Source organism: Bos taurus, chromosome 5, assembly GCF_002263795.3.
Source record: "Bos taurus isolate L1 Dominette 01449 registration number 42190680 breed Hereford chromosome 5, ARS-UCD2.0, whole genome shotgun sequence".
Classification (NCBI taxonomy): Eukaryota; Metazoa; Chordata; class Mammalia; order Artiodactyla; family Bovidae; genus Bos; species Bos taurus.
Window position 1 is genome coordinate 116697297 of NC_037332.1, and position 27972 is coordinate 116725268.

General features: G+C 59.3%; 1 protein-coding gene across 2 annotated transcripts in view; it reads right to left on the reverse strand.

The window, feature by feature from the left end:
- CELSR1 (cadherin EGF LAG seven-pass G-type receptor 1) overlaps nucleotides 1-27972 on the reverse strand; it is a 144434-nt gene that overhangs the window by 41788 nt on the left and 74674 nt on the right. For both annotated transcript variants that reach the window (XM_059887206.1, XM_024992922.2), the window contains exons 3-8: nucleotides 27393-27615; nucleotides 21822-21937; nucleotides 21355-21443; nucleotides 3686-3843; nucleotides 2175-2338; nucleotides 1683-1808 (exon numbers count right to left, since the gene is read on the reverse strand). In XM_059887206.1, coding sequence (XP_059743189.1) covers nucleotides 1683-1808; nucleotides 2175-2338; nucleotides 3686-3843; nucleotides 21355-21443; nucleotides 21822-21937; nucleotides 27393-27615 — 876 coding nt within the window. The remainder of the gene's footprint in view (nucleotides 1-1682; nucleotides 1809-2174; nucleotides 2339-3685; nucleotides 3844-21354; nucleotides 21444-21821; nucleotides 21938-27392; nucleotides 27616-27972) is intronic.

Sequence of the window (27972 nt, forward strand, 5' to 3'; positions counted from 1 at the left end):
ACCCCGCTTCATCTCTGCCTCCAGACCCCTGCGTATCACAGGCTTCAGGGCCGCTCCCCGAGCCTCAGCCCAGGTCCCCAGGTGGGCCCGGGGCCATCCCCACGAGGTTGGGCAGCACGGGGCATGCCAGACGGGGGCGGCCTCGGGGGGCCACTGAGCCCCGTGGGCACCAGCATCTGGTTCCTGTTCTCAGGAACCCAGCCCTGGCAGCTGTTTGCTCTGGCACAGTCGGAGCCAGGCTCCCAGCCTCCATAACAGGAACTCCGAGGGCAGGCGGCCGGATGGTGCTGTGTCCCCCAGGGGCCTCTGCCCCTCCCGCGACCCCAGCTTCCTGCACGTGGCGTTCAGCTGGGGCTGGACCTAACCTGGCCACGGGGCCTGCATGGGCCGTGCCCACCTGCTACACAGGAAGCAGACCTTTGGGGCCTTGAAAGGCTTTGTGCCTCGTGACACAAAGCAGGGGGCCCTGACCAGTGACCGCGTCCCGGACAAGGATTGCAGTCGTAACACGACACCTCGGCTCCCACGTCACGCGTCTCAGCTCCGTCGCTGTGGCCCTGAGCAGGGTGGGCCGCCCGGCACAGGTGGGCTGCCCGCTAGCTCCACCCTCTCGCCCGCGCTGTGAACTCTGCTCCCCTTGAGAACCTCCTATCACGGGGCCCGCCCACTTCTGCTCATCACCTCCTTAAGGGAATCTCAGGGAAGCCGTGGTCCCCACGCCCGCAAACAGCCACAGGAGATCCCGAGCCCATCCCTCGGGGCCTGCAGGCTGGGGTGAGGAGCGTCTGCCTTCTACGGAGAGGCTGTGGGTTGGGGGCCAGCGGGTGGCCACAGGCAGGACTTCCCCAGGCCATCAACTTGCTAATGGGCTCCGGGCAGCTCCAAACCTGGCGTGCTGCAGTCCACGGGGTTGCAAAGAGTCGCACGTAATTGAGCGACTGGACAACACCAACAACACCTCCAGGCAGACCCAGGGAGAGGGTCCAAGCTGGTGTGGCCTCCGCCTGCCCCTTTGGGCCTTGACTGTACCCAGGGAGAGGGTCCAAGCTGGTCTGGCCTCCGTCTGCCCCTTTGGGCCCCTTGACTGTAAGGCAGACCCAGGGAGAGGGTCCAAGCTGGTGTGGCCTCCGCCTGCCCCTTTAGGCCCCTCGACTGTAAGGAGCGTCAGTGGTTTTAAATCACTGCTCTTATTTAACACCATGTTGCCTCAAAATGAACAAGTCATTTAAAACCTGCCAGTTTCTACAACAGCAGGGGTGGGGTCTGGGGGGAGGCCCAGGCTTTGATGCCCACGCAGTGTGCGGTCCGGCGGGGAGGCGGCCAGCTGGCGGAGCCCCGGGGTGGTGAGAAGGGGCGTGGGGGCACGGGGCCTGGGGAGCTGCCCCTGGCAGCTCAGGGTGCCCGTGAGGAGACACACAGCCCCCAGGAGGCTCACCCAGGCCCCGCCCGCTCCTCTGGCCCTCGTGGACACCCCACGCCACGCTGGTCCGGCTCACGCAAAGGGCTGGGTCCTGCAGACCCATCCTGGGTGCCCGGCCTCTGCTCCAACATCACGCACCATGGTGCCCGCAGCCCTGGCCCTGGGCTGCCCCGCCCCCCCAGCTCCCCACCAGGACCCAGGCCTGGGGACACACGTGCCACGGGAGGCCGGGGCACCCGGCACCCACCGCACCAGCTCTCACCTTGCTCGCAGTTCTTGCCGCCAAAGCGGAGCGGGCACTCGCACAGGTATGTGTTCCAGCCGCTGACACAGGTGCCCCCGTTCTGACACCAGGTCCCGTCGCAGAAGTTCCGCTGAGCAGCGCAGCCTGGAGATGGAGTGCAGGGTATGGGCTCAGAGCACGAGACGGAGCAGAGAACCACGAGGGGGTGGGGTGGGGGTCTACTCGTGTCTCTCAGCACCGACCCGCACGGCAGGGAGATGCATCCCGTGGATATAGCTGGAGAGGTGGCGGGCAGACCCGGGCCCCTCTGGGCCATCAGGATCTAAGACCTGAGACGCCATGGAACGGCCATGTCTGAAGGCCCGCAGCCGCAGGCCCAGCCCGCCAGCCGACCGGGCCACCTGGGGACCTGGGATCGTGGGTCTGGGTCGGTGGCAGGCCTGAGGGCCCAGGAGGTGGAGGATGCCCTCCCTGCCTGGCCACCGCGACCCCATGATGCCCCCGCCGCACCTGCCCTGGTGCCGTTGTTGGCGATGAAACTGGCCATGTCCACGTGCCTGCCGTCGATGGACAGGTTCCGCATGCAGCCCACGAACTGCCGGTTCCGCACCGGGAAGTCTTCAGGCAGGTTGGGGACGCCCCCCAGGAGCAGCGGCCCAGTCAGGTCCAGGGACCTGTGGAGGCAACGTCAACCGCTGAAATGGCGGGCTGGCGAGGGGGACCCTGGCGTTGCCATAACCTGGTGTTGCTGAGCCGTGGCCTCAGCTGCGGGCTCACTCGTCACCCTGCTGCTGCTGCTGCTGCTGAGTCGCTTCAGTCGTGTCCAACTCTCTGCGACCCCATAGACGGCAGCCCACCAGGCTCCCCCGTCCCTGGGATTCTCTAGGCAAGAACACTGGAGTGGGTTGCAATTTCCTTTTCCAATGCAGGAAAGTGAAAAGTGAAAGTGAAGTCGCTCAGTCATGTCCAACTCTTAGCGACCCCATGGACTGCAGCCTATCAGACTCCTCCATCCATGGGATTTTCCAGGCAAGAGTACTGGAGTGGGGTGCCTTTGCCTTCTCCGACTCGTCACCCTGAGCAGCAGTAAATCCAACAGGTGGGCAGGCCAAGGAAGCAGGCGGCCAAGAGGCCAGAACACACTCGGCAGATCCTGCTTCCGGGGCCGCCCCCGGCTCTCAGCCGCTCTGTGCCTCAGTTTACCCCCTCGCATCAGGTCCTGACAAACGGGAGGTTTCGGGTGGCCGCCCGAGTCCTGCCCGCTGGCCTGGCCTGTCCACACCGCAACAGGACACGCAGAGCCGAACAGTGGTGCCACCTGCCTCTGGTCCCTAACGACCTTGAGTGGAGGTCACAGCAAACACGAACCCTGGCTCTGCGGGCGCACACCTGTCCCATCACTGAGCCGGGGGCGCCCCGCCTGCACCAGAGCTGGGGGCGGGGAGCCTAGGAAACAGGCACGTTTCATACCAGATGCCCCAGCAGACCAGGCTCAACTAACTGTGGGGTTCAAAGAGCTTAGTGAATATCCCACCCAAGCAATCCGAGTTGAGTCCTGCATGGACCCTTATACCCCTCGACTGGAAATTTCCACGTCAGCATGTCTCTGCCCGGGGTTACGATGGGCCCCAGGGACCCCGGCATCCACATGGTGATGCAGCCGCTTGGACCTAACAGAGGGCTCACTGACCCAGCCCTGAATCGCAGGGACCAGCGCTTTCTGGAACAAAGCCAGGGCTCCCGTGGAGACAGGGCTGGCAAGGGCTTCTGGGCTCAGCACGCCGGCCGTCACAACTCTGGGTGTGGCCTGGCCACCGCTTAGGCAGATGAGTCTAAGGGGACCTGTTCTGGGAGGCTTTGACATATCGAGGGATGAGGGACAAAGCACGACTTCACCCCAGACTGGGACTGCCAGGACTCCAGGCCCAGAGTGCCCCGCACTGTGGCCCGTCCTGGGCGACCCCTCTGGTGCAGTGGCTGTGGACAGGGCGCACTGCAGGGCCCGCCCCCGAGACACTCACTTCTTGGAGCCGCTCTGAGTGCCCTGGGCAGCACAGCTGTAGTTCCCGACAAAGCTGCCGAAGCGCACGGCCACGGCCGTGTCACAGTCGTCCACGGTCACCACGGCCACCTTCTCTCCGGACGGCCCGTGGGGCAGGCCCAGGCGGCCGATGTTGGGCTGGGGGACGAGAAAGCCGTCAGTGTGACCTCCCGCCAGCGCCCCCAGCCGGTTCCCCAGCCCCGGCACACGCCCCCCCCACTAGCCTGGTCTTAAATTAGTCTCCAAACCACCTGTCCTGGGTGAACGGGGAGCCCCCCAAACTTACGTCCCTCCCAGAACCCCAGAATGTGGCCTTGTTTGGAAACTGGCATCTGGCAGACGTAACTGGTTGGGCTGAGGGCGTGCTGCAGCGGGATAGACCCTCACACACACAGTCACCCAGGGAGACGTCGTGTGACGATGGAGGCAGAGGCGGGTGACGCTGCCACAGCCAAGGGCGCCAGCACCCCTGACGGAGACAAAAAGGAGCGTGCCCTGCAGCCCTCGGGAGGCCCTGCACACAGCTGGCTCCAGATGCCCGTCTCCAGGACCAGGGAGAAGGCCGGTCTGCTGTCAGCCCCCTAGTCTGTGTGTCTCGTCCCACAGCCGACACCAGGGCCCCGGGACCCCTTCTGAATATCCGTGTGAGTCCACACCTTGGCCAGACCATGTCCACGCACCTCCTGACCTGGTTCCTGGGGTGAGGGCTGCACAGTCAGTGCTCCCACACCCGGCGGGGTACCCCTCATCTGGCCCAGAAGGATGGCAGCTCCAGGTGCTCACCCCTCGAGGGCTCATGCTCTTCCTGGCCCGGGGGTGACCCTCCAGCCCCTTTGGCTGGCCCGAGGTCAGCCACCCTCTGTGCCCCGGATCAGTCACCGTCCTCCCCAGCTCCCCGCGTTCCCTGGTGTCCCCGTGGTTCTCACATACTTGGTCTCCCTGCCCAGGGCTGTTTAGAAGAATCCCCTGGGACCACTGCGCAGGGGGCAGCCTGCCCACTTCTGGAAGGAGTGCGTTCCCCAAGCAGGGAGGCTGAGGTTCACATCCGAGGACTGACTCCCTCTCCCTGGGCAGCCCGCTCATCCTGGGCATTCCTCACCAGTCCCCCACCGGCCAGCCCTCGAGGACACCCAGCACACCCACCCAGACGGCCCTCAGACTCCTCCTAACGGGAGATACAGCGCCGCCGTTCACACCAGCCACGTGATACAGGAAGGGGCACTGTTCCGGAAATGCAGAGGGCAGGCTCGGGCCAGGCCAGGCGCCTGGGCCCCTTCCCCATCTGCACAGCCTGGACGAGCGCTGCCTCCTGAGGGGGCGTGTGGGCTAACCCAGAGGGTCACCACGCTTCACCATCCGCACGCGACGTGTGGGGGCTCCTTCCTCCCCCACAGAGAACATTTGCTCCCAGTCCCAGTGGGGACTGTCCATCAACCCCAAGAGCAAGGGCTCAGGGCCTCCACGTGATAGGTCTTGGGTCCAGTCGAGTTTATAATGATGAAATTCGATGCTTCTTTATAATAATATTGGAAATGGGGAGTTGTAAAAACAGAGAATTTAATTGAATCATCTTCGATGTCTTTTCACGGGGAAATAACAACTACACAGTTCATTCCAAACCTTCGGTTTCCTTTTCTCCAAACCTTCAGTTTTTAATAGGAACAAAAAAAGTATCCGTTTGATTGAGGATGCCGGGCCGAAAGGCAGGACGTGGGGTTTCTGGTAACAGGAGCTCAGCCAGGCGGCCGAGCTGTGTGACTCCAGGAGGCCTCGCTCGCCCTGGCCTTACCCTCTGGAGTTGCGCTCTGCACAGCCTACATCACTGTACCTGGCAACCCCAGCCAAACCTCCTGCTTCCTCCTTGGCCACCATCCGACCCGGACAAGGCCATCACTACACCTGTCTCTCTGTCTACAAGACGAAGGTTTAATGTTGGAATACCCATCCTCTCTGTGCGACAGGGACCTCAGGACGACGTCAACGTGAGACGCCGGAGCCTCCCTCGAGCCCTTCTCAGGTAGAGCCAGAGGAAGACTGCCCCTGCCCGTGGTGGCCCAGCTCGCGCATAATTCTCTCCATTTTCTTCTGCGTCAGTTGGTGAGATCACAAGGTTGGCTAAGCTATTCCTTTAAAGATTTCACCTTTGGTTAAGCAACAGTTAGATAAGTAAAAAAATAACCTGTTTTCTCGCTCTGTAATAGCAGTCCCCTTTAGAGAACACGTCCAAGTGCCTATTATGAGACGCTTAAATATTAGGTGCGATCCCGGGGAAAGAACCGTCCTCCAGCTGTGCAAGCCCCGTATTATCTTTACAACTTGCAATTTACATTTTTGGGGATGGGTGTGAGCCTTTCAGGGGAAGGACGTAAACAGCATTTATACTTGGGAGGCGCTAGTGAAACGAACCTGCTGTCTACACAACTGTGGTTGTTGTAAACCGCTGCTGATAATCAGCAGCTCAGAGCCACGGGCTTCAAACGGAAACGAGGAGGAAAACGGAAAGACAGAAAAACACAAAAAACAAAAAAAATCAGCATTTGTATTTACAGCAGCACTTACAGACGTGAGACGGGTTTCACTGGTAAGACAGATCCCAGAGTCTGGCGTCACTTCATTGAAGCAGCAAGGCGGGGGGAAACAAACAAGCACTGGCATCTGCTTCTTCGTTCCTGCTCCCACATCCACCAGCCACTGGGCCAAAAGAGATGGCCCTTTGGACCACAGAACTGAGCACCCGCAGAGTAAGAACTGTGAGTACCAGCAGGAGAGACGCACAGGGAGGTTTCGGGGAGGAGCCACGACATCCCAGGGCTAGCGCCTGACTCCGCAGCACGGCCGCTACTCCTGAACCAGCAGAATGCCAGGCCGGCCAGCCTCACGCCCAGGCCAACTGTCCACGTGTGGTCAGGATCGCCAGGAGAACAAGAAGGGAGCTGGGGGGAAGGCTGTGGGTAACAGGAACCAAAACTGCAGTGACTCAGAACACATGGACGAGGGTCCTCAAAGAGTTCAACACAGCAGCCACGTGACCCGGGGCTTCCCCGATGGCTCAGTGGTAAAGAACCCGCCTGCAATGGAAGAGATGCAGGAGATGTGGGTTTGATCCCTGGGTCGGGAAGATCCCCTGGAGAAGGATATGGCAACGCACTCCAGTATTCTTGCCTGGAAAATTCCATGGACAGAGGAGCCTCGTAGGCTACAGTCCATGGGGTCGAAAAGAGTCGGACACGACTGAGCAACTTCAGGGAGTACTGAGCTGGGGCCCCACGTGACCCAGGAAACCACTGCTAAGAATAGACCCCAGAGAACCGAACACAGGGACTCAAACAAAAACCTGTTCACAAAAGGTCTCAGTAGCACTGTTCACGGCAGCTAAAAGGCAAAACAACCCCAAAGTCCATCAGCAAGTGAACGGATAAACGGAATGTGGTATATCCATTCAATGGACTATCATTCAGCCATTAAAAAGGAACGAAATACTGTTATACGCGACAATGTGGGTGAGCCTCCAAGACATTACGCCAAGTGAGAGACGCCTGGCACAGACGTCTTCTGCACCACGCAACACACATCATGCCTTGTGTGACCCAATTTATGTGATGTGTCCAGACAGAGACACGGAAAGTAGAGGAGTGGTTTCAGGGGGAGGGCGTGGTGGGGGGCTGGGAGGGGCTGGTAATGAGTACAGAGTTTCCTTTCAGGGTGATGGAAATATCTCAGATCTAGATAAAGGTGGTGGCTGCACAGCATCATGAATGCACTAAATGCCACTTTAAATGGTTAATTTTATGTAAACTTCACCCAATTAGAAAAAAAAAAATTGGATGGACACCCACCATTCACCTTCCCCGTTTTTTCTATCTGTCAAACGAGGATAAACTGCATCCCAAAGCCTTCCTAGAGAGACTCACAAGCAATTACAGGCAGAAAGAGCAGCGAGCGTTCTCCATCAGGCTTGGGAAGTGTGTGTGTCGACACAGTCAGCCTGACTTGGGGGTTTGGGAGGAACAAAGGCCCCAGCAAGGGTGTCTGATCTGGGCTCAGCTCATCCATCTTGGTCGAGGGAAGACAAAGCATGGCTGGATGGCTGGTGGGGGGGAGGAATCAGGACAATCGTGAGGCGGCGACGGCGCCTGGCTCAGGCGCACACGGCCAGCCGCGCGTTGGCAGGAGGGACTGTGATGCGAGCGGTTCACCCGAGCATTCAGGGCGAGACTGGGGCTGGGGAGGAGAAGGCATGCAAGGCTCTGTGGGCACAGAGGGGAGGAGCAAAGAACAGACAGCAAGGCGAAAGGAGCTGCCCCTTCACATCTTCAAGATGAATTTTTAAAGTTTGTGCAAGAGAAAAAGACGGCCAGGAATAAAGGGGCCACGTGGCAGGACATAAGTCACCTTACTTCTCAAGCGAAAGGGGCTCCGGGCACAGGACAGGTAAAGGCCCGAGCCCTGACATTCCCTCCTCCTCCTGGGGCCTGGCCCCAGGGGGCAGCTATCCCAGTCGGGGGATCCCTGCCCTTTTCTCACCCCGAGCCCCACCCCACAGCGGCCTGGCGTGGACACCCAGGGGCCGAGGGGACACAGCATACGATCCAAGAGCTGGAGGCCCAGGCCAGCCAGCAGGGCCTGAAGAAGGGGCAGACTACACTGCTCAGTGCCCACAGGCTGCCCCGAGCAGAGCCCACCACGGGCAGGCGGGATCGGGGCCAGTGAGGACAGGCCCACCGTGCCCACCCCCGGGAAGAGTTCTGAAGGATGCCTTGCGCATCGGGGGGGGGGGGGCGGGCCAAAACAACCAGCTTTGCAAATCTGTGCGGATCCGGGTTCCTGGCTCCCGGCGAACCCGCCCCAAGTCGTCACTTGGGGTCTGCCCCTTTTTATTTCCCTTCAGCTATTTCTTCTCCTTGGGCAGCAACCCCCCCTCCCTGGGCTTTTCCATTCAGGGGTCCCGGAGCAGCCCGTGGGGATTGTTTGTGACACAATAGGGCTTGGTCCCCACGAAGTGCTCATATTTCTACAGCCTTTTAACCTGCTACAGACAATTCCTCATCAGGGAGGCGGATGGGGGTTCAATTTCAAATGCTGGTTGCAAGGGAAGGAGGTGTGGGGTGGGGGCTCGAAACCAGATACCAGGAGGGGCAAGTCTTGGGAACGAAATAGATCCACGCTCTGTGTCAGAAATGATTAACCGACGTTCATATCAAAGAATTCACAGACGGCTGGGCCTGAGGAATGTCACAAAGAGTGGAAATGCAGCCTGGAACGTGTATGTGTGAGGCTCAGACCCGACGACTGGGCCGGCTGGACGAACGAAGCCCGCTGGACGATGGGCACACCGAGAAATGTGGGTGAGCCCCCGCCCCGGTCCAGGCACAAAGGTGAGTAGGCCCCCCTCCAAAGCAGGCGTGGTGTTTCTCTCTGATGTTAACTTGTGGACGAGAGGAGAAAACACCCAGGCACACACACTTCCAGGATCCAAACCAAACGCCCAGGGAGCCTCCCAACAGGACTCTGCTGGAACTCCAACAGCAGATCAAGATGCTGCGTCCCCGGGGGCCCAGGTTGGGTCTGGGGGGCGCCCCACGTGCAGACAGTCCCTGGATGCTCTGGTAGCGACTCTGACGCTCAGCTTCCCCGCCTGTAACACACAAGTGGGAATGCCCTCCCGCCCCCTAGGCAGGCTGCGGCACCTCCCAGACCCGGAGCACTGACCAGGCCCCCACACAGGGGCTCTGGGCTCTGCGATGGAGAGCTAGGTCCACCTCTCTTGTGGGGAGGGATTTGCCCCAAAGCCACCCAGGCAGGAGCAGAGAAGGAGGGTGGGATGCAAGGTAGTGGCTGCACACTGTTAAATATAGAGTAGATGTACAACATCCATGTGCACCGCAGGGAACGATGCTCGATGTCCCGGGGTAAAACCACGGTGGGAAAGAATATCTATCAATCCCTTTTCTGGGCAGCAGAAATTAAACCCAACATTGTAAATCAACTATACTTCAATAAAATGTAGAAAAAGAAGTCATTCCACCTTCTTCAGTGGAGAAGGAAATGGCAGCCCACTCCAGTATTCTTGCCTGGAAATCCCATGAGCAGAGGAGCCTGATGGGCTACAGTCCATGGTGTTGCAAGAGCCGGATGCAACTTAGTGCCTAAACGGCAACAAGAACCTTCTTCAGTGAAATTGGCAGGAGCTCAGAGTTCCCCCAGATGAAGCAGTGAACGACAGAGGATGAGGTGGTGGGTGGCATCACCAACTCGATGGACACGGGTTTGGGTGGACTCCGGGAGTTGGTGGTGGACAGGGAGGCCTGGCGTGCTGTGGTTCATGGGGTCGCAAAGAGTCGGACACAACTGGGCGACTGAACTGAAGCAGTAAACATATTTACTTCTTGAATTTAACATTAAGACCTAAGCCCAGGCCTTCTTGACCCTTTTCCTCTGAGACAAGGGACGCCCGCACCCTAGGATGGGCACAGTGTCCCCCAGGGCGTGGGCAGCACACTGCTGCATGGAAGCCTGACGGGGCCACCGGGCAGGGCGCACGGCTGGCCGAAAGGGGCACCTGCTCCTGCCTGCTTCGCCTGCCGGGGACCTGGGGCAGGGGACACGCTGCCCAGCTTGGCAGCATCTCCTGGAGAGAGGCTAAGTCCAGTGTCATTCAGAACTGAGGACCCGGGCCCCCTGCCGAGTCCCTGATACTGGGCTGGCTGTCACACCAACGCAGCCAGGGCCCAAGGCTGGCAGGGGCCAGGGGACAGCAAGGTCCACAGCCTCCAACGAGCATCACCTCCAAAAGGCCAAGAGGTCACATCCTTACCCCACTTAGCAGAGTCCCCTGACTCCCACTCTCCACCCCAGACCCCTGAGCCAGGTTCAGCTGTAAAACCGAGGTGAAAACGGGGCCTCCCGGGTGGGATTAAATGCACAGGGACATTTGTGAAGGGAACATTCCAGGAAGTTTGTTGCTGCCGCGCTGTTGCTAAGAAAGGCGGGAAGAAAGCCAAAATACACACAAACGGCCGTTCTCCCTGTATTTTCGCCACGCTGTTTTCCTGCATGAAAAATATATAGCTTCTTTTTTTAACACCTTTAAAGAAAATACAAGAGTTCCCTAGCAGTCCAGTGGTTAGGACTTGGGAGTTTCACTGCCAAGGCCCCAGGCTCAATTTCTCGCAGGGAAACTAAGATCCTGCAAGCGGCCACACGGCAAAACCACACGCAGCAGACCAGGAGCGGCGAGCAGCCCGGGCTTCCGCGCGCCGTCGCGGCAGTCCCCGGTCCTTCTCTAGGGCGCAGAGCACCGCTCAGCTCTGAGTCCCTCATGTGTCCGGCTGCCCGGCAGAATACTGTGCTGTGAGAATGGACCCTTCTTATTTGGGGAGCATTAAAAAGAGGAGACTTTTCACAAGGGTCAGAATCAGCTGGTCACCTTAACACGAACCACCGCAGAGCTGTCCATTTCTCAGGCAATGCAGTGACCCGACTCCTGAGGACTGCGGCCACAGGTCGAAGGAGGTGCTTTTGTGATAGTTGCTCAGACGTGGGAAAACCCAGGGCTGGGAGGCAGAGGTCCACCGAGCGTGGCCTGTGCGCTCGGCACTGCGTATGAAGAAGCACCTCCTACTGGCCCCAGCGATCTCCGTGGGGACGCCTTTTGTTCTGGAAAAGATCCTCCCCAGGTGTGGCCTTTCACCAGACAAGCTCGGGGGCCGGTGAGCGGGGCCCAGGAGCGTCAGAGCTGCCGTCCCCACCAGGCCGGGTCCCTTATCTGTATCTGCCTGGCCGGGCAGGCTCTCCGAGTTTTCTGGGAACCCAGGAGTTCACGCAGCTTTGCTCCAAGGGGGTCTCTTCTCCAGTGACAGATGGAGGGCTCAAGGTCAGGGTTCTTTCCATTTACACAGTGCCTTCTTGGAACATTTACACATGTTCCTTCTTTTAGGGGCTCTGTGGACCAGAAGCTGCTCAACACGAAGGGGAGGCCCCTCAAGCGCCCCACGAGAAGTGCACGCCCTGAACCCCTGGAGTCTATGACTCTGACGTCGGCTGCTCCCAGCTGGACCAGAGCCGCAGAGGGGCCCTTGGAACGGTCCAGGAGAGAAAGGGAGGCGGCGTCAGCAGTGACACGTCTCTGGGCTGCCGGGGTCTGCAGGCTACAGGTCATCTTTTCGGAAAACCTTCTCGGACAAAGAGAGAGAGGCTTTCGAGAAGCATCCACTCACACTCACATGTACACACACACACACACACACACACACACACACACACTCTTGCAAAGCCCCCTTCTGCTCCTGCTGGGACCCCAATAGGATTGCCTCTGTCCGCAGAGCATGCATGGCCACAAAGAGACCCCAGGACCCTCAGCTTCTCCCTACAGACCCCCAGCGCCTCCCAGTTGCCTCCACCCTGCTCCGGGTCAGCCTCCCTGCCCCCACCTCGGGTGCGCAGGCCTCTAGGGTGCCGTGCAGGGGTGGGGACAGGGCTGGGTCGGTGGGGAGCAGGCAGGGGTGAGGCCTGGAAGGGCTGGGAAGGTGGGGGGGGAGGGCAGAGCGGGAGGGCGCTGGCAGGTGGGCTCCGTCCAGCCCCAACCCCATCCCTCTGTGTCCTCCTCCCAGGCTGGACGTGAGGCCCTCGGCAGTGACAGGCTGGTCCTGGGGAGGGCAGGGGGTAGGGGTGAAGAAAGGGGGGCAGCCTGGGAGGGCAGAGGGCTTGGGGCGGGCAGTGTTTCATTGCAGAGCGTTGGGGGGCGGTGACGGGGTCTGAGCTGGGCGTGCTGGGTGGGACAGGGCGGCCGGTGGAGGCACGAGGCCACCAGACAGGGAGCCGCCTGGAGCTCTGGGCTGCGGGCAACTTTCCACGGCAGGCGGGGGTCGGGGGCCCGGGTGGGGCTGAGTGATTCTGTTTCCATGGCGGGTGACTCTGCCCTCTGATGGGGCGTGTTTGGAAAGGAAGCAGGTGGGCGCCCCGCCCGCTTGGGCACTGGGCTCACACTGTGGTCACGGGAACATCGATGTCAGACACAGATTGGCTACCCACCAGTCCAGACACAACAGGGACCATTCCTGTCCCCAGAAACTGGCCGAGGAAAGCAAGAAATCCAGCCAGAGAGAAACAAAACGATTCACCCCCCAGACCGCAGACTCGGACTGGAACGGGTGAGCCTGCCCGGCAGGAACTGAGCGTGTACAGCGTGTCCCACCGACTCGCCTGCAAGGCTCCCAGACTACCACCTCCGTGAGCGGGAGGAGCGAGGCTAAGAAGACCCCGTGCAGACCGGGGGACGGCAACCACCCACCTGGCCCTCTCCTGCATCACGAAGCATTGATGGACTTGGCAAATGCCTACCTACACTTGAAAAGAGTTTAGCTTCCTTATCTCGTACCTGCTTTGAATCAAATGATTTTCTAAACGGAAAACTTTTCAGAAAAGAAAACAAAAATGGCTCACGAGCCCATCACCCAGATGACTCCTGCTGTATTCTTTAATAAAAGAAAGCATGAAACACATAAGACATCACAGGAAGTTAAAGCGAACACAAAGGCCCCCCCTTCTCATTAACCGTATTCCCAAAGGCATCCACATGCGGCGGACTCTCTGCAGAAAGAGTTGCAACAATGCCTCCCATCACTGAATCACAGGAATAATAAACAGCTGATGTTTCAAGATACCACGCGTGGGCTGGCTCAGGACCCAGCACAGCTATCTGATCCGTGCTGTTGATGGACTTGCTTCAGAGGGGAGGAGGGTGCCCTTCAGGAAAAAAATGTGCGTATGCCAGCACATATTTGTCCATCTTTCCAAGTTCTTTTAATTAAGCCCTTGAGTTAATTTCAGATGTACACGCAATTCTAAAAAATAAGCGAGGTCTGAGGCGCCCTTTACCCAGTTTCCACCAACTGCAAACATCACGGCCCAGATGTGGACGCCGACACTGTCAGGATACAGAGTGTTTCCATCAGCATGAGGACCCCACCCACGGCCCTCCCACCCCCACCCCCAGCCCAGGCAGCCACTCATCCGTGCTCCAGGTCTGCCATGCCCTCTTTCAGGAGTGATATACAGATCGAACCACATAGCACGCAAGCTCAGTTCAGTTCAGTCACTCAGTCGTGTCTGACTCTTTGCAACCTCATGGACTGCAGCACGCCAGGCCTCTCTGTCCATCACCAACTCCTGGAGTTCACTCAAACTCATGTCCATTGAGTCAGTGATGCCATCCAACCATCTCATCCTCTGTGGTCCCCTCCTCCTCCCGCCTTCAATCTTTCCCAGCATCTGGGTCTTTTCAAATGAGTCAGCTCTTTGCATCAGGTGGCCAAAGTACTGGAGTTTCAGCTTCAGCATCAGGCCTTCCAATGAATATTCAGGACCGATTTCCTTTAGGATGGACTAGCTGGATCTCCTTGCAGTCCAAGGGACTCTCAAGAGTTTGCTCCAACACCACAGTTCAAAAGCATCAATTCTTCAGTGCTCAGCTTTCTCTATAGTCCAACTCTCACATCCATACATGACTTTAAACCATAGCTTTGACTAGATGGATCTTTGCTGGCGCAAACTCATGAGACTGGCTCTCCCTGGTCAGCACACTTTTCTCTTACATGTGTCAGAAGTTCCTCCTGTCTTATTACTGAGTAGTATTCCGGGTTCCGTGGTGCGTGGATGTACAGTCTGTGTTAACCATTCAGTTTGGGAATGTTAGGGATGTAAGCTGTTCTGAATCTTTGTGTACATGAGTTGTATCTATAGTCATGGGAAACGTTGGTCTGTAGCTTTTTTTTGGTACTGTCTTCATCTGATTTTGGTATTAGGGGAACATTAACTTAAAAAAATGGCCCAGGAAGTGTTCCCTCCTCTTCTATTTTCTGAAAGACACTGTACACAATCGGTGTAGTTCTGGAAACGTTTGATAGAACTCTCAGGTGAAACCACCAGGGCCTGAGATTCCATCCTGGGGAGTTTTTAAAGCACAGTTTCCGTAATAGTAACATAGTTGTTTGAATTAGTTATTTCGTGTTGGTTGGTTTGTGACAGTGTGTGTGTTTCAAGGAATTGAGAATTTATTCCTGATACTACTAACCTATCTTCTCTCCCTCTCTTTTTTTTTCTTGCTAGAAGTTTGATGACATTACGGGTTTTCCCAAAGCTCTTTGTTCCACTGATTCTTTCTATTGGTTTCCTGTTTTAAAAATCTCTGGTTTCTGCTCTTGTCTTTATTCACTCCTTCCATCTACTTGCTTTGGGTTTATTTTGCTCTTCTTTGTGGAGGTTCTTGAAGTAGGAGCCTTCCGGGAGTTGGTGATGGACAGGGAAACCTGGCGTGTGTCCATGGGGTCGCAAAGAGTCAGACACAACTGAACTGAACTGAAGTGGGAACTGAGATGATTGATTTGAGATGCAGCCTCAGTATTCTTGCCTGGAGAATCCCCAACGGCAGAGGAGCCTTGTATGCTGCAGTCCATGGGGTCGCAGAGTTGGACACGACTGGTTGACTAAGCACAGCCTAGCACAGCTCTTTTCTAATGTGAGTATGAAATGCTATGAATTTCCCTCTCAGCATCCCACATATTTTGGCATTTTGTATTTTCATTTCCTTTAAATTAAAAACACAGATTTAAACAAACTTCCTTCATTTTTTCCCCCTTCTTCCCTTTTCTGAATAATTGAATACTTATGTCAAATCTCTATGAACGTCCCTTGTTCCCAGCACCGGTTGGAGTCAGTCGGTAGATTCAGGGCCTAGAGAGGCAGCAGTCACAAGGCTGGGCTGGATGAGAAGGGTGGCTGGGGAGGCGGCCTGGTGGGGGATGAGAGTGAGCAAGGAGGTGGCGGCCCTTTGGGGTTGGAGGCCGTTTAAACGACGGTGATTGAGACAATGAAGAGTTTTACCGAGGGCAATGGGAACAGGTTTTCTCACTGAGCAAGAAAAGATTTACAAACATGGAAGGGGAAAAAAACTGGAATGACTCTGTGGTGCTGGAACGGAATTCAAAGTTTTCAATAAGTAGAGACAGAAAGAAACATGAATTTCAGTATGAGTATATATGAGCACACACACATACCTGTACATACATATACATGCCCTACTGGCCCAGTAAGAGACTGGGAGTGAGACCCCCTAGGAGCAACGAGTGCATCCCGCACCTGAATCCTGATTCCTAAATACCTGCCTTTACGGAAAGGATCCGGAGTTCTGCGGGTAAAGCGGACCTCCTCCCTCCCTCGAGTTCTCTCTCTCCCTCTGCTCACTGTCTCTCCCTTCCTACCCTCCCCCACGCCCTCTGGAACACGCACACCTACACGACAACAGTCTTATCTTTTTGGTCTTTTTGTGTATCCCATACCCAGAACAATGCGTGGCATGCAGCAGGCACTCAGTAACTGCTCCATGTATTACGAAGAAAGGGCAGAAGGGAGTGACCCAGAGGCCGGGCAGCCCTGCCCAGGGGTGAACCCACAGAGGTCTGCAGGACACCAGGAGGACCTCCATGAAGACCAGCCTGAAACAAGGTTCTGAGTGGAAACCCTTGAGTCTTCTGGAAGATCTGCCGAAGCAGAGGGAGCCCCCTGAGCCTGGGGGTGGTTCAGTTCAGTTCCGTCGCTCAGTCGTGTCCGACCCTTTGCGACCCCATGGACTGCAGCACACCAGGCTTCCCTGTCTACCACCAACTCCTGGAGTTCACTCAAACTCATGTCCATCCAGTCAGCGATGCCGTCCAACCATCTCATCCTCTGTCATTTCCTTTTCCTCCCACCTTCCATCTTTCCCAGCATCTGGGTCTGTTCTAAGAGTTAGTTATTTGCATCAGGTGGCCAAAGTATTAGAGTTTGAGCTTCAACATTAGTCCTTCCAATGAACATTCAGGACTGATTTCCTTTAGGATGGACTGGTTGGATCTCCTTGAAGTCCAAGGGACTCTCAAGAGTCTTGCTCAACACCACAATCAGGCAATCAGACCCCCCTGCACCATGCCGCGCAGAGCCCACTTCCCTGGAGCCCCTGGAACGTCATGTGCGGCACAGACCCGAGAGGTCAAGAAGGACGTGGACGAGCCTGGGGATGAGTGCGGCCGGGGTGGAACCATCCCCGCCGAGCCCCACACCAGCGGCCCCTCCCCCAGGGTCACTGGAACCTTCAGCATGGGACGCTCTGCTCGGTGAGAAGCACAGGATGCGGGCACCGAGAGAAGCAGTGCAGCCAGGCTCTCACTGCTCCAAGATGCTTCCAGCACCAGGCCGGAGACAACCCAGTCCTCTGGGAGTCACCAGGACCAGAACAGGCCCTGCCTGCCGAGGCCCCGCCTGCCGAGGCCCCGCCCAGGATCCCGTCAGTCACCTTCTGGCTGATGTGTCTGCGCCCCAGATGCCTGATTGGACAGGGTGAAGGCCTCCAAGTAACCCCTCCAGATGTCCCCCCCCCGCCGCGCTGGGGGCACTGCTGGTGCTCAGCAAGAGACTGTCCTCCCTGCGAAGAGCAGAGACGTGTGTTCCCTGCTGCTCCCACAGGGGGGTGCTCCTCCCCCCTCCCCATGGCCCTGGGGGTCTCAACACAAACATTCTGATGCCCAAGGGCGAGGGGGAAGGACAGACACCCCACAGAGCTCTGACTAATGCTGAACCCGAGTTCCCAGTGCAGAGAAATCACTTAAGCATGAGCCACACAGACCCTTCTGCAAGCTGGCGGGGAAAACGTTTATCGATCATGCACAACAGCCTCGGAGGAAAAGACATCTGCGACCAGGTGATGACCACGTGGGCGTGCGTGAGTGGGTGCTCAATCGTGTCCCACTCTTGCGACCCCATAGACTGCAGCCCACCAGGTTCCTCTGTCCATGGGATTTTCCAGGCAAGAATACTGGAGTGGGCTGCCATTTGCTTCTCCAGGGGATCTTCCCGACCCCAGAATCGAACCTGTGTCTATTGAGTCTCCTGCGCTGGCAGGCAGGTCTTCACCAGAGCACAAACCCTCCAAATCCTCCCCGAACCTCCATGGGCGGTGTGAGCAGAGAGGCCCCAGGTTCCACCTGCGCCTGACGGACTTCAACATGTTTGTACAAAGTGTCCGCCTTCAAAATACCTTCCCAGGAAAACACCCAGCTCCAGCGGGCACCCGAGCTCCACTGAAAGGGAATTTTGCCACCGGCCCTTCTCGCTTAAAATGCCACCCCAAGCAGAAAGAAAAAGGGAACTGACTTTGCTGGACTCCCTGCCTGGGGGACTTCCCGTGTGGCTCAACTGGTAAGATTCTTCCACCCACAGTGCGGGAGACCTGGGTTTGATCCCTGGGTTGGGAAGATCCCCTGGAGAAGAGAAAGGCTCCCCACCCCGGTATTCTGACCTGGAGAATTACATGGACTGCATAGTCCGTGGGGTCGCAGAGCGTCGGGCACGACTGAGCGACTTCCACTTTCTTTCACTTTTCTGCCTGGGGGACCAGCCCGCATGGACCCTATCAAGGGGTCACGTCCTCTGCTTCCTGGCTGCCTTTGGCCAGTGGGAGGCCTAACAGGAGACTGAGGGTGGGGGGCATTGCCAGGAGGTTACTTCTTCTGTCCAGGTTCCACTCTGCGCTCTCCCGGTCCCTCTCGGCCTCAAGGCTCACACAGCCCTGGGTTCTGCACTGCCCACATGGATGGAAGCCCCACATCCTGTCCCCTTTGGTCGTAAGCCCTCCTGCGCCATCCTGGGGAGGTTTCTACCTGTTTCGGAGGGCGGGGGGCGGTGACTGGTAAAATAGCCCAGACAGGCCCCAGGGCAACCGTGGACGTGGGGGCAGGCCCCATGGGGCCCCAGGGGTTTCCCACACAGGACCCACCTTGAGGACCAGACCCGACGTGGATGACAGACAGACAAACAGCTGCAGAGCAGAGCGACCCGCCCCCCACAGACCACCTTCACGTCTGCCCTCCTTCCTGCCCGCGGTCGCATCCTGACGCGGCCCCCCGCAGCCACGGGCCCCCGCAGCCCCCCACCGTAGCCCCTCCACACGGGCCTGAGCTGCTCCCCGCCCGGGCCCAGGGTGGGTGGGGCTCTGCGCCTGGACAAGCCCGCGCCTTGGCCCCAAGAGACACAAAGCCCCCGAGACAGACGCCCTAATCCCGAGCACTTCCCATGGTGCGCGGAGGCAGACCACAGGGGCGGCCTCCAGGTCTGCGTGCAAACTGCAGGGTGCCTCCACCCAGCAGCCTCGGGCGAGAGAGGAAGCAGCTGAGTGGCCCAGAGGAGAGGCCTAATCCCGCACGGAGGGTCTGCTTCAGGATCGGAAGCGGGGGTGGCAGGGGTCCACGTCTCCTGGGCCCCTCCTCCCCGGGGGCCCCTTCAGGAGGGAGTTTGTTCCTCGGGGCCGCCTGCAGGGGCGCTGTGAGCAGGCAGGCCTTGGCGATGTCGGAGGCCGATGGACGCCCTGGGACCAGGGCTGGGCGGGCCGAGCCAGAGGCCCCATCTCTGCTCAGCTGGAACCACTGGCAGCTGACCCTGCTGGGGAGTCGAGGCCGACTCAGCCCCCAAGCCCAGTCTTCAGCCGGCCCCGGGAGGTATGTTTCCCACACAAGCAGGAAGGAAGAGGTACCATGGGTGCTTCCCTGACATGAAGCGGGGCCCCCGGGGGTCTCCTTGGCACCCTGCTGGGCGGGAAGCCCCCCGGACGCACGCATCCTCCCCCCAGAGGATGACCAGGGACGGCCCCTCCCTGGGGTCCTGGCCCTGCCGGCAAGGGGAGGAGGCCAGAGGCTGAGAGCTCAGAGGCAGGAAGGTCAGACGGCGGGCACCTCGTCCTTGCCGCGTGGCCCTGGAGCACCGCTGTGACTCTTAACTTTCCCTTCGTTCTACTCGAGGGCGTGTGCAGCATCCTGACAAAGAGCCCACAGGCGTCTGAGCCAGAGAACCACAGGTTCAAGAGCCCCAGAGAACCACTGACCCCCGTGTCCCCCATCTGTGCGCCAGGAGGGGGTCGGCCTTGCAGGAGCCCTGCCACCAACATGGCTTCTTGCTGGTCCCGTCTGGACGTGGGAAAGTCATCGCCACGACCTGGGGCATCAGGGCCGTCCACTGCCGGACTGGCTGGAGCACATCGAGGCCCTGAGGTCAGAGCCGGCCGTCCCTGCTCGGTGGACGGGGCCCCATGCCGTGGGCACCTGGCCCTCCAGGAGGCTCGGGCAGCCCTCACACCTGCGCCAGCTGAGAGCTGCTGCCCTGCGGCTCCTACGGTTGCTCAGCACACTGCCTCCAGGGCAGAGAGATGCGTCAGAAAGCATCTGACCTCGAGTGGGCTGTGGGGCAGAACTCCCTTGGGGGTCCCTGGGGGGACCCCTGCTTTCCTCCAGAGCAGCTGAATCAGGTCAGAAAGGCCCACGGGTTGGGGAAAGGAGGTTGGGTGGGTTAAGACCCCGCAGAGAGAAAAACCCAAGCTGAGGATCCGTCTGTCCTCAAGCCCTGGGAGGTCAGCTCTGAGGGTCCCCCTACACCCCTCATCTCCCACTGCGGCCACAAGAGGCTGTTCCAGGTGGGAAGGAGGTGGGTGCCTCGCGCTGGCTAATGACTGTCCCAAATGGCCACAGGCACACCCGCAGGAGAAGGCTCCTGCACGCACGACGGGGCAGCGAGGAAACTGCCCCCGTGTCTTTGGGGGCGCCCTGCCTCCCTCTGGGCCCCCCACCCAACACCCAGCCCCCAGCCCACGTCCTTAGCTCTCACACTCGGCCCTGCGTCGGGTAACACGGCCACCGCCAAGACCATGGCCCGGGCCTAACAGAGCGGGAAGCGCGGGGCGTCTGTCCCAGGCAGCTGTGGACACCTCCCACCTGGTCCTCACGCTCCCGAGAGGGACACCAGCCCCTGCGTCGCTTCAGACCTGCACCCCGGCCCTCATCACAAACACGGCGCCGAGTTCCACACCCGAGTCAGAATCCGGCCGCCCTCTACCCGGGGCGGGGTAACGGGAGCGCCTGCCCTCAGGTGGGGGCAAAAAACCAGGGTCACCTTGCGGGGCAATCACTGCCAGGGGCTACACGTTCAGGGCGGTGGAGACGTGGAGAGTTAGATCCCCACTGTGTCCAAAGGCTGAAAGGCAGCGCTCTTTCTCCGTGGGCGTATCCCTTACCGAGCGGGGACCCCTTGTCTGCGAGCCAAGCCAGGCCCACGTCTGTGGCTGAATGCCATGAGGGGGAGGCGCCCCAGAGTTCCCCAAGAAGGAAAAGAGAGGCTTGCCAAATCCCCGGCAATTGGAAAGCGGGGCATTCTGATGCAAAAACTAGCAAGGAGTCAAGAAACAGCAAAATGAAAGGAAACCCCCCAAAAACGCCCAGACCTTCACAGCGTTTCCTGGGAGAGCCTTCTGCCTCTCGGGTTTCATCCAGGGAGGCAGGGAAGGTTTAGGCTTTGGAACTGTGTTTGAATGGCCTGGGATTTCAGCCCCCAGTAATGGCTCGGCCGAGGCAGCCGCAATGAATAAGCTCTTTCTGCGTCCTGCCCTGGGGGTCGGGTGATCTCTGGGGTCCCAGCGCTCCCTGAGGGAGTATCTGCCACACCGCGGGGCTTGGGTATCTTCACACAGACCCTCAACAGATGCTCGTTTCCTACGTAACTCTGCCACCCGGCATGCTTATCTGCACCTCGGCGCATGGGCCGGGGCTGCCGGCGGGGCGGGCGGGGGATGCCTACCTTGTTGTAGTACTGCAGCTGCACCGCGTGCCAGCGCCCGTCACTCACGCCCCCGGGAACCTGCGGCGCCACCGTGGTCGTGGTCTCGCCTGCGGGGCCGGAGAGAGGAACAGTGAGCAGACCCCCAAGGCGAAAAGGCCTTCTGACCCTCTGGACCCGCGTTCTCCCCAGCAACCGGGAAGACGTTTTCAACGGCTTTGTCAATATGTTCATCCTACAGAGGGCGCAGGATTCCCCAGTCTCTGGACACTGGAGCTGTGCCTACAGCATTATAAACAGCGCTGCAGTGAACATCTTTGTGCGTTCGGGGATCCCCCCCCACGCCCCCACGCCACAGGATGGATTTCCAGGTGGAGAACCAGGGATTGGCACGCTAGAGGGCGCTGTTGCAGGATGGGGTGGTTTTAACCAACCAAGTGCCTGGGATGCAGCCCGAGGGCAGCTCCTTCCCGCACGGGAGGCTTTACCTGCCGAGAAGGTGAGCTGCACCTGCTCGTCCACAATCTCCAGGGCGATGAAGTCGTGCTTCTCATTGAAGCGGCCGTTATACAGCAGCAGCGCGTTCCTCTCCTGAGTGGCAAACCTTGGGGGCAGAACACATCACACAATGAATGACCCCAGGGTGGAATCTGCAGGTGGCCGGGGGCGGGGCGCCCAGGGCGACCGGCCCAGCCAGAGTGGGTGACAGCATGGGCCATGCTCAGCCAAGACCCTGGTCCCGGGACTCTCTTTCACATCAGAAGTTGACAGCCCAGGAGGAGCTAGTGGTAAAGAACCCGCCTGCCAATGCAAGAGACACAAGAGATGCGGATTCGATCCCTGAGTCAGGAAGACCCCCTGGAGGAGGGCATGGCGACTCACTCCAGTGTTCTTGCCTGTAGAATCCCATGGACAGAGGAGCCTGGCGGGCTACAGTCCATGGGATTGCAGAGTTGGACACGACTTAACATACAAATAGCACAAATCCTGATTAACGACGTTCTTTTCTGGAAGGAGCAAAGCAGATTCTGGGGGGAGCTTGGTTACCACCACCTCCGTATGATGCTCTAGGAGGGTGACACAGACGCTCTACCAACGGGGAATGTCTGGGCACTGAACACAGGCAGGGTGCCTGCTGCTCAGGGGGGCAGACTCACGCGTGCCCCCAGGGCACGGGAAGCAGGTGCCGATGACCAGCTCAGGCCGGAGCCCCTCGTCTCCACCACCAGGCTCCAGCCGCAGCCACGCTGGGTCCCTCTGCCCTTTCCCTGCCCCCGGAGGGGCCTCCGCACCTGCTGCCTCCTGCCCGGGGGTGAACTCCCCGCCTCTGCAGGTCTCCCAGGCATCGCTGCAGTTGTGTTTTCCCAACTCGTTTTATCTAAACTGTGCCCCGCCCACAGTCTATCACGCCACTCATTTCATTTCTGAAATTGTCCTGCTTCTTTGTTCCTTTAGGAGAACACGTGCTCCTGGGACTTCCCTGGCAGTCCGGTGGTTAAGACTCCAAGGTTCCAGTGCAAGGGCGAGGGTTTGATCCCTGGTCGGGGAACAAAGATCCCGCAGGCTGAAAAACTTTTTAAAATAAAAAAATGTTTACAAAAGGACAAGTGATCCTTTAAGGGGAGGGATGATGACTCTCATTCACAACTGCATTTCCAAGACCAAACAAGAAAGATCTGGTCCAGGAGAGTGTGTGACACCCATGTGTTGCATCCATGCATGGATGGGGCTCCCGTGAACCAAAAGACGCGTGAAAATAGTCTTGTCAGACTTGAAGCATCGAGAGTAAAAAACCACTTACTCCGACAAGAAACAAAGAGCCTCAGAAATCTCCTCCTACCCAATAGGAGACCGCTACCATCAGAGCCGAGGGTCCCCGACACACCCCGACACCTCCTGGACTCCCTGGTTACAAAGAACCCGCAAATCCCAGGGGAAACACAAGACTGTTTCCTGAGACAGCTGGGTGTCCCTCTCCCCCAAGATTAAGTGGGGAAAGTCCTTTCTTTGATTCCAGGTCAGTTACCCTCTCGTGCAGCAGGGGTCTGTGGGAGCCAGCGTTGAGCCCTGACCCCAGCTCCCACTCCTTGAGGTGCCCAGAACTGACACCTCCCGCCCACAGCTGGCAGCCCCTCGGTTTAGAGGCAGCGGGCGCCAATGACAACCCAAACAATACCTGCAGAGCAAAATGTGGAGCCAGCAGGCAGAAGAAGAGAGGAGCTGAATTAACAGCGGCTCTCTTCCTGAGACCCGCGGGCCGCACCTGCTCCCCTTCTGCAGGTCTGACAGGTGTGGGTTTCTCTTTGGACCAGGGTGGGAGCCGGTGCAGAGGGTCAGTGCGGGAGGGTCCTGAGGGGTGGGCCCCCTGCACTGCCAGGATGGAAGAGCTAACGAAGAGCCCTGGGGCCCCGGGCAGGGTCTGAACAGCGCCAAAGAAGAAAGGCCAGAAACAGAAACCGCAGCCTGGAGAGGGGGCCGGGCAACAGAAAGGACAAAGGAGGCGGGCGGAGGCGCCCACTCGAGCCCAGGCCCTGGGCAAACAGAGCCAGAAAGGGGAGAGGCAGCTTCCAGAGAAACTGCCTGAAACAAAAGCCCTGGGCCAGTGCCCCAGCCCACCTTTCTCATGGCGCAGCCCCCAGCAGGCAGGGGGCCAGCTCCTTCCCGGCCCCGCCCATGCTCTGGGGGACTTTTCACATTCTGCTTTTGATGCAGAACGCTCCCTGGTTTGGCGTCACCTGGACACCTTAGCCATCATCAGGCCCATGGGAAACTGTCCCTAAATTGTTGTCACATGATCACCTAAAGTATTGCACTTCCCGAGCAGAGACACACGCTGAATTAGAGGGACGCTGAATTAAACACGACTGCTCTTCAGCTTCTGAGTCTGGAGCTGCCAGACTTCCTTTGCCAGTTTCTGCATCCGTGGGCCACCCCCCCTCCCCAACCCCAGGACTTCCGGCCACCTTTCAGGTCAGCCCCCTGCAGCTTAGTGGCTGCGCTGCCCTCGATGGAGGGCTGCTGGCCATGCCCAGTGGTGAGCGGCCACGGCCACAGAGACAGCAAAACCACCCGGAGCAATGAATCTGCCAGAAGACACAGGGCACCTCTGACCTGGGGATGGGCACCCACAGGAGCCTGCTAAACATCCAGGCACATGGCACGCAGAGTTGCCGAGGGTGCCAAAGAGGAGCCCTTGTTTTGGAGGCTGTGCCCACTCGGTGGCCTCCTATGCACAGGGCTTACGGGCAGAGGAGGGACTGGGCTGGGAGCAGGCGGGGCCGGGACCAAGGCCTGGCACGGAGGCCCTGTGAGAGGGTGGGAGGGCAACAGCACATGCCAACTCATGTGCGCCCTCTCCACACCCTGGAGAGGGACCCTGGTTCGCTGGTTTACAGGCTGTGGTGGCGCCGCGAACCGTGCACCAAGATGTCAGCAATCACCCCCAACAGCGGGCTCCACACGGCCCAAACCTCGCAACTGCCCTTGGAATCAAACACCACTCCAGCCTTGCAGTCGGGCCAGGGGGCCGACCAGAGCTGTGTCTCCCACTCTCCTTCCAAGTTGCCGGGAAAGGGGGCGATGCTCAAAGGATCCAGGACAGGCACGCTCACGGATGAGGGCCACTCTTGCTCTTTCATTAAAGCTGGCCTCCGAGGAAGATTCAGGAAGGGGGCTGAACGGGGAAATGCCTGCAGATTAGGATAAGCAGGCTGGCCACTGAGCGGTCCACGCTGAGGTCTGTGATGAGCTGGGCAGAGCCCAGAAGGTATCTCACCAGGGACCTGCGTCTGTAAACGGAATGCCCTCCAAGAGGACACATCTGTACCCAGTGCGAATGTCCAAGCCCGAGAACCTACCGGGGGGCTGGAGCTGGACAAGGTGGGCGGGCCCAGGTGGGTTTGGGGGCTCAGGGGTCTGCCCACCTCTGTAGGGCCCCAGCCGGCACTCCAGACCACTGAGAATGCCTGGAAGCTTTGCCCTCTGCAATTCAACCCCTCCCACCCCCACCGGGCGGAAGAGCCCCTGTTCTGGGAGGCCAGGAGGCCCCCCAGTGACATCTCCAGGCTACAGGTGGGGAACAGTAAGTGTTCACACCGTGTCGGCATGGAACTACCAGTCAGCTGCTCGTGGCCTCTGGGCCCCTGGGTGTCAGGACGCAGGATAAGAAGCCCGTGAGGAGCTTCTGGCCAGCGGGTGGACAGGCACGGGCACAGCAGTCCTGGGGCTGAAGCCCGGATCCCAGCCAGGGAACCCAAAGGGCCATTTAAAGGCTTCTAAGGACGAGCATCTGCTTCAGAGACTTGAGCCCAATCGAATCATCTGACAACCAGGAAAAAAAATATCAGGGCCAGGAATCCTGGCACCAGGCCCCCCCACCCGGCCGCCCAGTGTGGGGGATGGGTTTACAGCGAGCAGATTTGGGCCACAATGTAGAAAACTCGCCAATGTACAAGCCCCGTGTTAACTGTGTGTCCTCCACAGGACCTCAGGGGCAGGCAGGGTGGACGGCAGCCTGATCCCGCAAGCAGGGGCATCGGAGGCTGAAGGCAGCAGTCGAGCAGGCGATGGCCAAGCCTGGACGGCCAGCACTGGAATGCAGGCGTGGCCAGCCTGCTCACTGGGCTTCCTGAAGGAAGCAGCGGGAGACGGGATGGGGGCAGGCGGGAGGGGCCGAGGAAACACCCGCGCAGGGCTGGGCGGGGCCAGAGCATCAGGAGGTGAGGGCGGCCCCCGCCAGGATCGGGGTCACAGGGGTCAGCACAGGGAGGCCGCCAAGTGCCATATTCAGAAGCTGGGTTTTACCCCGGGTGGCAGGCGGGCCCGGATCCCCCTGGCGCGGGCTGAGAGTCGAGGACACCACAGCTGTCAGCCGAGGGGAGGATGGTGGCCCAGGCCAAGATGCTGGAAACTGGGAGAGAAGCGGCCAGACAGGGAGACATGGGGGTGAAGGACTCAGAGGACCTGAGTGCAGTGGCGGGGGGTAGATAGGGGAGGGCTTCCCCGGGTGGGGCAGGACCCTCAGGAGAGGAGCTGCGCCATCCTGCCCCAAGAGGCCCCGAGTTCCAAAGGGCAGCTCAGAGCAAGCATCTGGTTCTGGGGCACACGGATGGCGCACTCCCATGAAGACTGTGTCCCCAAAGACTGCGTCCCCAAATACTCACCAAACACAGAAAACACCTTATTCTACTAAGTTGGACTTGAGAAAAATCTTTACAGTAGATCTTAAAAATTAAAAGTTAAATCCAAATTCTCTTGGAGAAAAAGATGAAAAAATAAAAGAATGGCCCGAGCGTGCAGTCAACCTGCTCCCGGTTACGGGTTAAGGGACTAGGGCTAAAAGGGGTGAGGCCACTCGCCCTTGTTACCCAGCTCGCCAGAGACCTCACAGGAGCCCACGCCGAGTCTGAGTCCCAAGCCCTTGCCCCCTGTTTCTGGGCACTTGGATGGCAGAGGTGCCTGTGTGGTGGCAGGTGGGCAGCACCAGGGCGTCTGGGCTGGCTTCACAGGCGTGGGAGCTGGGCAAACAGGGCCCCAGGCTCGTTAACGCTCTGCTGTTGCCAACTGGAAATTTCTCACTTTCGAATCAGGGGAAAGTGAAGTGAAAGTGAAACTCACTCAGTCGTGCCGGACTCTTTGCGACCCCATGGGACTATACAGTCTATGGAATTCTCCAGGCCAGAATACTGGAGTGGGGAGCCTTTCCCTTCTCCAGGGGATCTTCCCAACCCAGGGACTGAACCCAGGTCTCCCGCATTGCAGGTGGATTCTTCACCAGCTGAGCTACCAGGGAGCCCAAGAATACTGGAGTGGGTAGCCTATCCCTTCTCCAGCGGATCTTCCCGACCCAGGAATCGAACCGGGGTCTCCTGTGTTGCAGGCGGATTCTTCACCAGCTGAGCCACAGGGGAAGCCCCTGAATCAGGGGCCACACCCTCTATTTGCACGGGGTCCTGCAGGCAGCGCTGGCCAGGGCGACCGTGGATGCAGGGCCGGAGGGCCGCCCCAAGACCCGAGACCACACCCCAACCTCCAGCACGGGCGGGGACGCGGGCACTCACGCGAGGGCCACGGTGAAGTGGAAGCGCTGCCTCAGGCCCCGGAAGGTGACGAAGGACTGGGGCGGGAAGCTCCGGGTGGTCACCTCGCAGTAGGGCCTCTCGAACGCGCCGGGGGGGCACACGCAGTGGAAGCCGCCGATGAGCAGGTTCACACAGGTGCCCCCGTTCTTGCACACGCCGTGGGCGCAGCGGCCGGAGCGTGCGTTCACCTCGCAGTGCTCGCCTAGGGGGACGGAGCGGGAGAGAGGGGGTCACACGGCAGCCTGGTGGGGGGAGGGGGAGGGGAGGGGGAGGGGAGGGGGAGGGGAGGGGGAGGGGAGGGGCACCCCACCCGTTCTGAACCCCCAGCTGAGCCCGGCGCTCTTCCAAGAGCCCCACCTAGAAAGACTGAGAATGCTGAGAGGGCCCCGTGCCCTCCCCACACCCATGTCTGCACGACGGCTGGGCATCCTGGGGCTCGTCAGAGCGCCCCCAGTCCCTCACCTCCCACGCAGACCCACTGCCCCCCTGACCATGCTGGGCTCCGATCCTGTAATCAAGTCTGTCCTGCACACTGGCCCCCAGCTGTGCTCCAACGGCC